Genomic DNA, 12,663 nt, shown 5'->3' with positions numbered 1-12,663 from the left:
TTTTGATTTAAGGTCTTACTTCGCTATTATAAGTCGTTATTAAGGACGGCTCTCTTTATCGATCATTGATTGCTTTTGCATCGCGAAGCTGGGGCGGGTTTCCTGCCTGCTTATGGCGTGTTTTTGTTTGTGATAAGATGCATTAGTCAGCTCAACTACAATAGCTTAGGGACAAGGTGCAGCATGAAACCCATGATAATGAGGTAAGCTGCAACGAGATGTTGTTACGAGTGTTTAAATTGTCTTAGCTCAAAGATTTCTAAGTGGTGTTTAACTACAGAGACTACAGAGATTTTAAACCTACGCAGTTTCCCTGTTCAGTTACCATCTATTCACACCAACTAAACCTAATGCAGTCTGAAATGCAGTGTTTAGTTTTTTTCGGAAAGTTATTTATTTAGTTAGTTAATGTAAGGAGAATTAATGAAAACAATATCACATTTCACGTAGACAAATATCGTTACCAATGGTGATGGACAAATTGACAGGTGAGGTCAGACAGGAGTCTCGCTGGTATATGATGTTTGCAGACAACGTTGGGATTTGTACTTAGAGGAAAGAGCAAGTGGGAGAGAACCTGAAAAGGTGCAGGTATTGTCCGGAGAAAAGAGGAATGAAAGTTAGTAAACTAAGAGGGAGAGGAAAGGTAATGAATGTCGATGGGCTACATACCTGGATTCAACCATCCAAAACAAGGCAGGTAGGGTGGGAGTGTTACGAATGTCAGGGGCGATTAGTGGCAGAAGGATACCAGCAAGAGTGAAAGGGAAGTTTTACTAGATGGTTTGCAAGTTAGACCTCCTTTCATTTATGGTTTGGAGACGGTGGCACTGACAAAAAAACAAACAAAAAAACAGGAGGCACAGCTGGAGGTGCCAGAGGTGAGAATGTTAAGATTTTATTTAGGTTTAGAGCTAGAGAGTTAGAGAGGCAAGGCTGAAATGCTTTGGATATGTGGAAAGCAGGAGTAGTGGATGGATACAGAGCTGCCAGGCAGTAGGAAAAGAGGAAGACCATAGAGGAGCTTTGTTGATGTATAGTGAAAGAGGACATGCGGAGAGTTGGTGTGCCAGAGGACAATTCTGAGGATAGGGTCCGATGGGGGCAGAAGCAGCTGAAAGAAGAAGAAGAAGAAATATTGTGACCAAAATATTCTACATGAAGTATTTTATTATAATAGAATAATAACACACAATTTGATAAGAAAGGAAAATGTAGTGTAAAAAATATAGAATACTAAATTTGAGTGTAAGACTAACAGCTCAGTTTATTTTATGTGTTATTAGCATGATACTAGCTGTATTTATTTATACTACTGACAGTTTATATAACAGCTATCATCAGCACTATATCCCCAACTTAAATGTGCTATTCCAATCAATATGATAACAGTAATCTGATCTTGCTTTGTGCTCTGCGTAGGCAGTGTGTGCTTCATGGACCGAGTGGATAATGTCTGTGATCCTGTTTGCCTTTGTGGTTCGGGTCAGGGATGGACTCCCCCTGTCAGCCTCCACAGACTTTGAACACAACCGAGAGCTCCAGCAGAGGAAGCAGCAGATTAAGACCATCAGCAAGGCGCTGGCCCGCTTCCCCGACAGAGGGACCATTAAGGGCCAGGAGCTCAATATATAGTAAGCACGCAACAAACGAAAAGCAGCAGCAGCAGCACACAGATTCATAAGAACCTGTCTAACTGCAAAAATGCACAACACACAGCCTTAAAGCAAATCGGCACGTATTTGGTTTTGTGGTACGGTCGACATACGCAGTGTTGTCCATGTGAACAGAGGGGCATCCACGTCACGCTGCTTCAGGCTGTTTGTTTACTAAACACCTTTTCTCCTCTCACCTGTTCAGCTTCGTCTCTTCAGAGGGTGTATCCTACATGACTGTGTGTCACTGCAGCCTCCCTGTTGCTAAAGCCTTCTGCTTCCTGGAAGATCTGCGCTGGGAGTTCACAGCATGCTTCAAAAGCACTGTTGTTGCCTTGGCAGCCAGGCCATATCCATTTTTGGAATTTGGTGAGGGGAGCGAAATTGCCTCATATAGATTTGATAGTGTCTTTTGGGATTGCAAAAGTTTTTTCTTTCTTTTGCTTTAAATTTAAGATGTGTTAACACACAATTAAATAAATTAAATCTTTGAATTTACCTCTGAATCTTGCTGCCAACTGACAGACAGCATTATTCAGAAGCTGAAGCAGCAGTACAACCACAGTGGTGGCCCGGCCCTAGAGGTGACTTTGGCAGAAGTCCAGGAGGAGCTGAGGATCCATCCACCTCAAGTAATAAACCTGGATGAGGTGGAGCTAACCAATGGCACTGCAAATGGGCACATGGAGCAGGGTCCTGGATCTGGTAAGGCTAAAAGCACTTGAAACAGAGCACTCTGCTTCCTGCCTTTGACAGCCAGTATGAATTCTTTGTAATGCAGGAATGAGGATATTTTCTTGCTTCTCATTGTGTTTTCTTGTTTTGAAGTATTTATATTGTCGCTTTCTTGTGTTTAACAGGTCAAAATCAAAGACTGGAACCAGTGACGGCCCCGGGCATCCTCTCTCTCATCCTCAATATCATGTGTGCGTCTTTGAATGTTATCCGTGGGGTTCACCTCATGGAGTACACGTTCCAGGTACAATTAGTGCTGGCATCTGATTACTGTCATTTCAAATATTATTAATGGTGCTGTTTATTTGGGGAGTCTAAATGATGTGAAAAACAATCATAAGTTGTAACTTTCTCTCTTGCATAGCAAACCAGTTTGTTTGTTTGTTTGTTTAAGTCGGGATATTTGGAAATAGGCTTGCGTAAGCTAATTTTAATTACAGATAAGGTAAGCTGGCTGAACTGACCGCTGTGCATTAGCATTTTACGGTGAAAGCTGAGTTGTTATCATGAGGTGTGCACAAATTGGGTGAATTAATCAGAAATAAACGCAGCAAGCCGACTGAGACCGGAAAACAAATCAACTTTTTTAAAAGTTTATGTATTATTTTTGTTTTCGCAGGATGATTATGAAAGCATTTGGAATGTTGTGGCATTTCTCCTGGCATTTGCTTGCTGTGTTTTTCAGGTAAATAGTAGTTCACATAGTAGCTTGACTCTTGATTGCAAACAGAAATATGCTGCCGTCCATCTTTCTCTGACGCTTCTCCGTGTGAATCGCTCCGTAGTGCCACCTCTACCTTTTCCACTCATCTGTGAAGAAACTGAAGTGCTTCACTCTGTTAAGTGTGATCGTCCTATGCAACTTGCACCTGCTCGGCTTGAGAAACGCGTGGCAGCTCCTCTTCCACGTTTCCGTTGCCTCCTTGTCTACCGTGCTCATCCTGACTCGCAAAGTCCAAGACAGAACCAGCGACTGTGGCGTCTGAGGAGCGCAGGACAGCGAAATTTGTTGCACCGCTGCAGTTTTCAGTGCAGGCGAGAAAGAGCGAGGACGTAATCGGCTCGATCCACGATAACGAAGATGTCTTGTGGATTTTTAACAAAAGATTGAAAAAGTACAATAACAGGCTCGTATTTTCTCATGTGCAGTATGTACTCCAACTTTCTGTACATTTGTGTACAACAAGAATATCGGAAAATGCAGTGATTTTTGGATTCTTAAAATGCTCCGATTAACCTCAAACCAGGAAAAAATGCATATGAAGAACAACACTGATGAATCCCAGTCAAGCCCAACTTTTGGGAAAAGTTTTGAAACAAGATGGAAGAGCTTTTTTTCAGTCAAAGTTTTTCCCGTTATGTTGGTGGGTTTATAATTGAATGCATTTGTTCTCACACCCAGCTCAGTATTTCTGTTGTCACAGAGCACTGATTAGCTTTTCATAATCATTTTACACTCAGTGACATCAAGTTAAAATTGATTTCAGTTGTACTTTTCCCAGAAAATAAGATAGTCCGTCCTGCGCTGGTAGGCGTATGATAACTAAATTATTTAATGTAGCTTAACTGAATTACTCTATAGCCTAAAAAGGAAAAAAAAAATCAAATGTGTAAATATAAAGCTATGGTTGCTCTACTTCTTTCTGTGTGGCAGTGCAAATATGGTTGATGGGTTTGGTTTATTTTGTTATATATTTTATAGCCAGTGCTCAGCTTCTCGTTGCAAAGGTTCACATTTAAGGGCTTCGTTATTTAGCAACTTCACAGTCTGTTCTGAAAGGGAATGTGTTAATCATATGTTCAGCTGTGGTTTGATTTTGAGGTTTGTTTGTTTTTTTAACAACGACTCATTTTAGACCCCTCGTTAGAAGAAAGTTGTTTCACCTCATCTCCAAAATAAGCTTGCTGTTGATCTCTAAATTGTGATGATATCAATATGCTTGTTTTATTAAGCTATTGCTAAGGTCGGCCTTAGCTGTTCTTCCTGAGGCCTGTACTATGAAGAAAGTTCAACATACCAGGGTGTCTTTATGCTACCTGTTCACTTTTGCTAACGCTGGCATTCAGCAGTCACGTGAAGCTAATTATTGACTCCCTGAAGTTAACCCAGGGTCTCCTTTGGACCTTCAATTGAAAGGGGTGGTGTTGGCAGTATCTGACCAATCACAAACGTGGACAACTGCTGGCAGTATAGCAGCTGATTTTACAAAGGAAGATAAAATAATACAATGGGGGAAACATGAAAAGGTTAAACACATAAAAGAGACTGAAAGCAACACACCCACTGCAGACAAAGGAGCAAGATGAGTGTCTGCCAAATCCAGCTTCATAGTACGGGCCTTGGGAGTCTGGTATGCATTCACAAAGATGCAAAAAGAAGAAGCAAGCCCTTCTTATAAAGGTATTATTAAAATTCATAGACAAGAACATGAAAGGTTTTTTTTTTTTTAACTACCTATAACAGGATATTAAACAGCATATTTTGTATTGAATGTACGCATTTCCAACAATAAGTAATCCTTCTTCTCCAGTGTAATTCCTATTTCATGTTTCCACATATGAGAAAGTATGTGAACGTGTAAAAGCACTGATTATATTGCAGTTTGTTAGAAAAACTGCACTATTTATGGAGACAGTTATGGAAATTATCCTTTGAATATGTTCCTGTTTTCTGTTTACCTGTTGGTTTGTTTCAAAAGCCTCTATTTCCTAGGGAGTGGAGTAGATCCAATATTTGTTTCTCACATTGATGTAAACATAGAAATCTAGATAAATACCACTGCTGTGCTGCTGAAGAAGTAGACTAAGAATAATTTTACTGTCAGTTTTTGTTTTTCTTACGCACTCCGTTTTTAATGGCTAAAAGTTGCACTCAATATCAGAGGAAGTAGATCGTTAGTTTTATAGAGTTAGTTAAACATGTAGCATCAGGAATTATGTAAAATCCATCCTTTCTTTTTTAATGTTTGATCCCTTGTTCGAGGACTTTTAAAGGCTGCATTTCTTACATCAATCCGAAGGTCTTTAACTTTATTGCACTGTTAGAGAGGGACAAAAAAGCTCATTAGTTTTATTGTAATGTAGCTTCAGTTTACACATGTGTGCCCTTTAGTAATGCTAGACTTTACTTTTTTCTTAAAAAGGTTGTTTTATCCTGAACTCCTGGCATTTGCTTGATGAAAAGCCTTTAGATTCACTGAAGTTCACTGGGGCTGCGAGGTTTCAAGTAGATTAGGGAATAGTGAACTGTTCAAACAACATAATTTTGTTTTTAATTGTTATGCTACTGATTAATTGAGTCCAACTGTTATATTGGCGCGGCGGGTATGTTCGCTGTTGATATCGGCATCTATGTATAACCATCCTAAATAAAAATTAAAAAGTAAAGGAGAGATGGAGAACACGCCCTTCATCCATGGTATGAATGTTGGTGTAGTGTGTGAACCAGAGGACCCTCTGCAACATCTCTGTGGGCAGCATTAGTGTGAACGCCACAAACACAACCAGCTGATCTGAGTAGAGTCTGGCTGAGCATAAACGAGTAATCTGCAACTTGTTGTGACAATAAAGCAAGATTATTTTTAAAGTACGCTGTCATGATATCTCAGTAAGGACTCATAAAGAAATTACAGATAACAAATGTTCGGGAACTTTATGTTTTGTGAAGCCAGAAGAAAAAATATTGTTCGGTATTGGTTTTAAAAATCCTATGCCTGTCAGCCGCTACTGGATATTTTGTGCGTAGGATTTTGGTGATGCTAATATTTTTGATATGTAGGAGGTTTTACTGATTCAGCATTTTCCAGTAGAGAAACTGTATTTAAATACACTGCTGACCAAATGATTTGTAACAAAATGTTTTTAAGATGTTGAACCAAACCATTTGGAGCATTTTTTTTTTCCTCTTGAAATGAAAACGAAGGATAAAGTTTGTTTTTAGAAGAAAACATACAGTACAAATGCAGCCTGTAACTGAAATGTGACAGTTTTCAAGTTTGCAGGTTAGAAAACCCTTTATGTTCGCGAGACCAGCCTGAGTCTCTAATCCTTGGACGGTTTCTCTTTTAAAATGAAGAACAGTTATTTGTATAAATTGTGGGTTTACTGTTTTGTGACTCTATTTATAATGATTGAAAATGATGGAACTGTGTCATTTATTGTAACTGCCAAAAACGCTTTTGATTACAGGGCATTTTCCCCATCTGGTAAAACTGACATTTCATTAATAAATAGTGTCTTTTTTTCCATTTCCTTATTTTTGCTTTGTGAGTTCATGGCAGGAAAACCTGCAGCAGTGATTGAACAGTACCAACATGAAAAATGTTAATTACTTTGACTAATGGGCCCATTTAACTTTTATATATGTCTATATGCAGAATTTTAAATCTGAAATTGCATGCAAAACAAATCAAAAAAGATTTTGGCCAAGTAACCAAATTAGAAATAATATGCCAATAATATGCCACAGCACACCTGAAACACTGACCACACTGAGTGTACTTTCCAAATATTACACCAGATGGAGCTCTTACAGTGTCAAAGAGACTTGCAGTCACTGACAGAAACAAATGAAACTCAAAAATGTTTTGAAGCTTTTAAACACATGGAGAATATTGTGGAACAGCCCTGTGACACTAGATAATATAGTAAATATAGTTTTATTTATGTATTTAACATCAAAGATAGAATAAAGCCTGTTGGGAAGGGAGAAAATGTGCGTAAAACTACTAGTGTTGCAACAGGTTACACAACACACTTGATAGAGAAGCTTTAAAGTTATGACATTAACCCTTGTATGGTGTTCAGGTCTGTGAGACCCGTTTTCAGTTTTTCTCAAAAGAAAAATTAAACAATTAATTATTTTTTCAACCTGAAATTCATTGGCTTTGGCTTATTTTCTGTGAAGAACATAAATCCGAACTAATTTTCAATGACCTCATACTGTACCTCCCCCCACGCATTTACATTACATACAAGGTGTTCGGGTCCACTGGACCCAGGTCTAATAAAAGTGTTGAAAGTGCAGGTCCTGTGTTCCCACACTCTGTCTTCCTCCTTTCTGGTGCTGCTGATAGTGTTTTCTTCCCCTCCTGCTCCCGCACAAAGTTGCAACATTGTTGAAAATTCAACTATCAACACCGTCTGCTCTTACATTCCCGCACATTTTACCCTCTTTCTTGAGGGATCCAAATTTTATTTTCTCATACCCTGTCCCACCTGCAAATTAGGGGCATAATACTATAAATAAGACTTTGCCAGTGTGGTTCTTTATCACAACTGATCAAGATGGCAAAAGATTATCTGCTGTGAGGGCCATCCAATTGATTTTGGAAGAGAGAGGGGCTTCGGATGACGATGTTGACAAAGAGGTTTCAGAATATTTCACATTTCTGAAAATTCAGTCTGACAGTGACTTTGAAGAAGAGGATGAGGTTGAGCATCATTTAGTAACAAAACGAAGACGAGCACCCCATCTGCTGCCAGCTCCAGGACCAGAACAAGCCCACCAGACAGCAAGTGAAGAAATATGGATGTCAATAACTGGTGAAATTGAATGGTCTTCTTGCCCAAGAAATGAGCCACCCTGCAGAGCTGTTACTGTGATAAGCCAGGGCCAACACGGCTGACAGTTACTCATGTGCAGGACATCAAGTCTTCATTTGAGCTTTTCATCCCAGATTCCATCCAGAAAATTATTCTGGATTGCAGTAATCTAGAAGGAAGGTGTGTTTTTGGAGAGAGGTGGAAGGAGATGGACCAAATTCAATTCAAAGGCCTACTTTGGGGTTCTTATCCTTGCAGGAGTTTTCAGGTCCAAAGGTGAATCCACAGAATCCCTGTGGGATGCAGAAACCGGCAAGAACCTTTCCGTTCATCAGTGTCTCTGGAAAACTTCCACAAAATTTCCAGGATTATCCGTTATGATAACCGAGACGACAGACCAGCTCGACGGCAGTGAGACAAGCTAGCTGCCATCAGGACAGTGTGGGATAAGTGTGTGCACCACCTCCCCCTGTTTTACAAACCTGGGCCTAATGTCACCATTGATGAGCAGCTGATCCCATTTAGTTGTGAAACATATTGCTTCACGTGTAAATGTGTTCCACTCACTCCACTTGATTATAACTGATTTATTTTTTTATAACATTTTATAAAAAAACAAAAACAAAAAAAAACGAGAAGCACATTAATTCATAAATGTGATCTAACAAAGGTAAAGGGAAAAAATTAACCATGTTTGCTGTTCATATGGCTTGTAATTGGGATGAAGTAAACATCTGTTGAGTAATTTAACATAAAATTGTTTGATAGTGTTGATTTGGAAAGCCAAAACTCTAGCGGGTCCACCAGACCCATGAACACTGGCTGAGTAACAAAAATATGAACACCACACAAGGGTTAAACATGGAGTAAATAAAGTCCACATATATCCTTACCAACCACTTTATGATATTGTTGTTCATTCAAATATCTAATCAGCCAATCACATTGCAGCAAATGAGTGCATTTAGTATTGGAGATGATCTGCTGAAGTTCCAACTGAGAGTCAGAATAGAGAAGAAAGGTGATTTATATGAGTTTGAATGTGGGATGGTTGTTGGGGTCAGACGGGCTGGTCTGGTTATTTCAGAAACTGCTGATTTACTGGGATTTTCCCACATTACCATCTCTAGGGTTTACAGAAAATGGTCTGAAAATATCCAGTGAGCAACAGTTATCTGTTGATGCCAGAGGTCAGAGGAGAATGACCAAGTTGATAGGAAGGCAGCACTAGCTCAAATAACCGATCATTACAGCCAAGATATGCACATATTACTTTAAACCTTGAAGAAGAAGCAGAAGATGACATTGGGTGTCACTCCTGTCAGCAAAGAACAGGAAACGGAGGATACCGTTCACACGAGGTCACCAAAATTGGAAAACAGAAGACTGGAAAAACTTCTGATGAGTTTTGATCTCTGCTGTGATAGTTGGATGGTACAGTCTAAATTTGGCGTGCCCCCAACATGAAAGCACGGATCCATCCTGCCTTGTATAAACTGTTCAGGCTGATGGTGGTGTACTGGTGTAGGATGTTTTTCTTGGCACACTTTGGCCCTTCAGTACAATATGAGCATCATTTAAACACCGCAGCATAAATAAGTATCCTTCCTCACCATGTCCATCCCTTTATGACTGCGGTGTACCCATCTTGTAATGCTTGCTTCCAGCAGGATAACACAACATGTCATAAAACTCAAATAATCTCAGACTGGTTACTTGAACATGACATGACTGAATCCACTATACTCAAATGGCCTCCACAATCACCACATCTCAATCCAAAAGAGCACCTTTGGGTTTGGGTGTTTTGTGTCACGGATGGATGCGCAGCCAACAAATCTGCAGAAACTGGGATGCTATTATGTCAGCATGGACTAAACCTATGTGATGAATGTTTCCAATGACGTGTTAGTGAGGAATAAAGGCCATTCAGAATGCAGAAGGATCTCCAGCCTGACCTTATGAATGTGTCGATTCAGATTAGCTGGTGCTGACTCGAACAAACAATATGCTTTTTATGCCATAAAAGAAGCCTTAGAAGATTAGGGTGTAAACGCACTGTATAGGATGTTTATATTAAATCCTCAAAGTCTTTGTTTCTAATGAATATTTTAGAATATTACAAAAAAATCAGGCTTCTTTGACTAAATGTAAATTGATTTTTAAAAAGAAGCTGTTTACAGTAAATTGCTGTGTCTGGGAAAATTAAGCATTCCACATTAGGGTCAGTGTTCAGAGTCATTGATGTGCTTTTCAGGGGTTTAAATCTTTATGCAGCTGAAGGTACAGGACCAGCCTTGAGAGTAATGAGAAAAGCTGTCAGTCTTTTATTAAATAAAAATAAAGTGTCTTGTATCTGTTCTTCTCTTGTTGTTGGTGTCTGAATCTTAACATTTGGTCCAGAACATATTCAGCCTTTGATGCCAGGCTCTGCAGAGATGGGAATGATGCTAAAGTAGTTTCATTGAAATGTGCATTGGTCTTTAAAGATCTTTAGCCTAAAACTATATCAAGTGTCTATTTAATATCTGAGAGTTGAACCCATAAAAGTATCCTGCAACTCTGACAGATTGTCTCTGTTTCCACTAATTCAAAAGCACTGACATATTTGTGTTATCTCTGTAAAGCACAGTCTTTTAAGTGTTTATCAGTGTTCTCGCATCAAATAAAGAAAGAAATATTTGAAGTTGCAACCTAGAAAGGAGCTCACATATAATCCTGCAGTGCCACATTGCATCTAAATTAAACAATGAGTGTCAGATGTTATCCTCATTAGCAGAGATTAACCCCTTTTATCCTAATTGGCGGGGGCTACTGCTGTCGAGAAGCTCTCTTTCCCCTAACAAATAGACGTAACAGCTGGGTGGTCTTGTTGAAGTGTTTATGGCTCACATTTCTTTTGCACTTCTCCTCCTACATGTTTACAGAACAGCAGCACTGTTTGCCTTATCCGCTTTGGGTGATAAACAAGTTTACAGAGTAAAAAAGGCAAGCTGTGGTTTGAAGAAGGTACTGCTGCTGCACGGTGTATGTTTGCATATCCCAGGAGCACTTGTTCACAGGGTACTTAAAAATCCTTATTGTTATATAAATGGAATTACATTTTAAAAATCTGAATGTTAATTGGTTTAACACATGTGTTGAGAGAGTGCATGTAAAATGTGAGCCACAAGTGGAGCGTTCCAAATAAGTTGGAACAACCATGGCTTGTGAAACCTTTGCACAGGTACCTAAAGCGCAGAAGTATTCACTAAAAACATTCCTTCTGATGTGTGTGCTAGTTCCATTATTAGGTTAGTTTTTTGGATAAAAGACAGGTAAGTTTGGGTGGTTGTTAGTGGTTTGATCGACAATAGACTCGTTTCAGTTTATTCAGTACCATATTTTTGGGATTATAAGGCACACTTATCGACAGTGCGCCTTATGTACGAATTCTGGTTGTGCTTACTGACCTCGAACCGATTTTATGTGGTACACGGTGCTCAAAAATCTGTCAAAAAATGTTTTAGTACGACTTTGGTAAGCTACGGAGCCGCACCGCTCGATGGATTGTTGTAGCATTATGGCCACTGTAGTCAGGAGCCTCACGGAGTAATCTGGGTCCAAAACTCTGTCCTCTTCAGGTCCCAAAGTCAAACGAGCACTGCGGCATCACTGAGAGTTACAAACTGTCTAAATTATTTTGTCTTTAATAAAATGATCAGCGTTGCTGCTTTACCAGGTGTAACAATTAAGTTTAACATCCATGCATCCATGAAAACAGAATTTATTAAATTTAACGGAGTTAGAAGTTAACAGAAAGTTAGCTCGCTAGTTTCCACCTAAACATGATATAGCATGTTCTGACTGAGAGATTTCTGAAAATAAAACCTACAGCTCTGCTATCACTTCCAATATAAATGAAGACAGAAAACTGCACAGCAGTGACTTTTATAGGGTTACTGAAGTTGGACTAGCTGGTATATAATGATGTGCTATGTGATCACTAGAGACCAGTGTTGGTCAAGTTACTTGAAAAAAGTAATCAGTAATTAATTACTGATTACTCCCCCCAAAATGTAATCCCGTTACTTTACTGATTACTTATTTTCAAAAGTAATTAATTACTTAGTTACTTAGTTACTTAGTTACTTTTTAAAAACACAATTTACAACCTGAAGAGGTGATAAAGTGATAGATCTTGCAGCCCAATTCTACTTTTTCTACATAATCCATCATACAAAATGTAATCAAATGGAAAAGTCTCTTTTTTTAACTTGTTTTATCAGTTTTAATCTTTTAACTTTATGCATCAAGCAAAACATTTAATTATATGTAACATTCTCTGACTTGAATAAATTAGTTTAACATTTAAACCTATTTTCTACACATTCCAGCACATAAAATAAAATATTTTTTGTGTTTTCACTCACTCTTTCAAACAGATGCAAGTAAAACACAGCAGAAAATAAATAAAGTCAAAGACTCAGTGGTCCTTTTGCTCTATTTTCACCTGTAAAGCAGGAGCAGGGCAGGCGGAGGGTTACCCTGGTGTAGGTGTGCTGCGGTCAGTTGAAGAATCTGCACGAGTGTCTCTGTGAGTTTCCCATCACGTCGTAGCTACTCGGTGCTTGCTCGGAAGTTTAGGGGTTTTTTTCGCTGTAAAAAGAAGTTTTCTTCCCACGCACGATGGACGCTAATGTTTTTGTCACTTTTTATGGAATCAAACTCAAAGTAAGGTCAGTACTTC

At 39.0% G+C, this 12,663-nt stretch overlaps 1 protein-coding gene across 2 annotated transcripts; it reads left to right on the top strand.

Moving 5' to 3' along the window:
- The first annotated feature begins 63 nt into the window (after positions 1-63).
- Positions 64-3,526, top strand: sec22c (SEC22 homolog C, vesicle trafficking protein). Of its 2 annotated transcripts, none has more exons than XM_026179615.2 (7): positions 64-203; positions 1,423-1,634; positions 1,861-2,024; positions 2,181-2,360; positions 2,516-2,634; positions 3,010-3,075; positions 3,176-3,526. In XM_026179615.2, the coding sequence occupies exons 2-7, from the start codon at positions 1,453-1,455 to the stop codon at positions 3,374-3,376; spliced, it is 912 nt and encodes a 303-aa protein (XP_026035400.1). In that variant the 5' UTR covers positions 64-203; positions 1,423-1,452; the 3' UTR covers positions 3,377-3,526. The 2 variants fall into 2 exon arrangements, with proteins under 2 accessions (XP_026035400.1, XP_026035401.1); XM_026179616.2 differs by lacking the exon at positions 64-203 and adding an exon at positions 741-881.
- The last annotated feature ends 9,137 nt before the right edge of the window (positions 3,527-12,663 follow it).

This window comes from Astatotilapia calliptera, chromosome 9 (genome assembly GCF_964374335.1).
Source record: "Astatotilapia calliptera chromosome 9, fAstCal68.1, whole genome shotgun sequence".
In the NCBI taxonomy this organism is placed as follows: Eukaryota; Metazoa; Chordata; class Actinopteri; order Cichliformes; family Cichlidae; genus Astatotilapia; species Astatotilapia calliptera.
The sequence above is the reverse complement of the archived record's forward strand: the minus strand, read 5'-3'. Positions and strand labels throughout refer to the sequence as shown.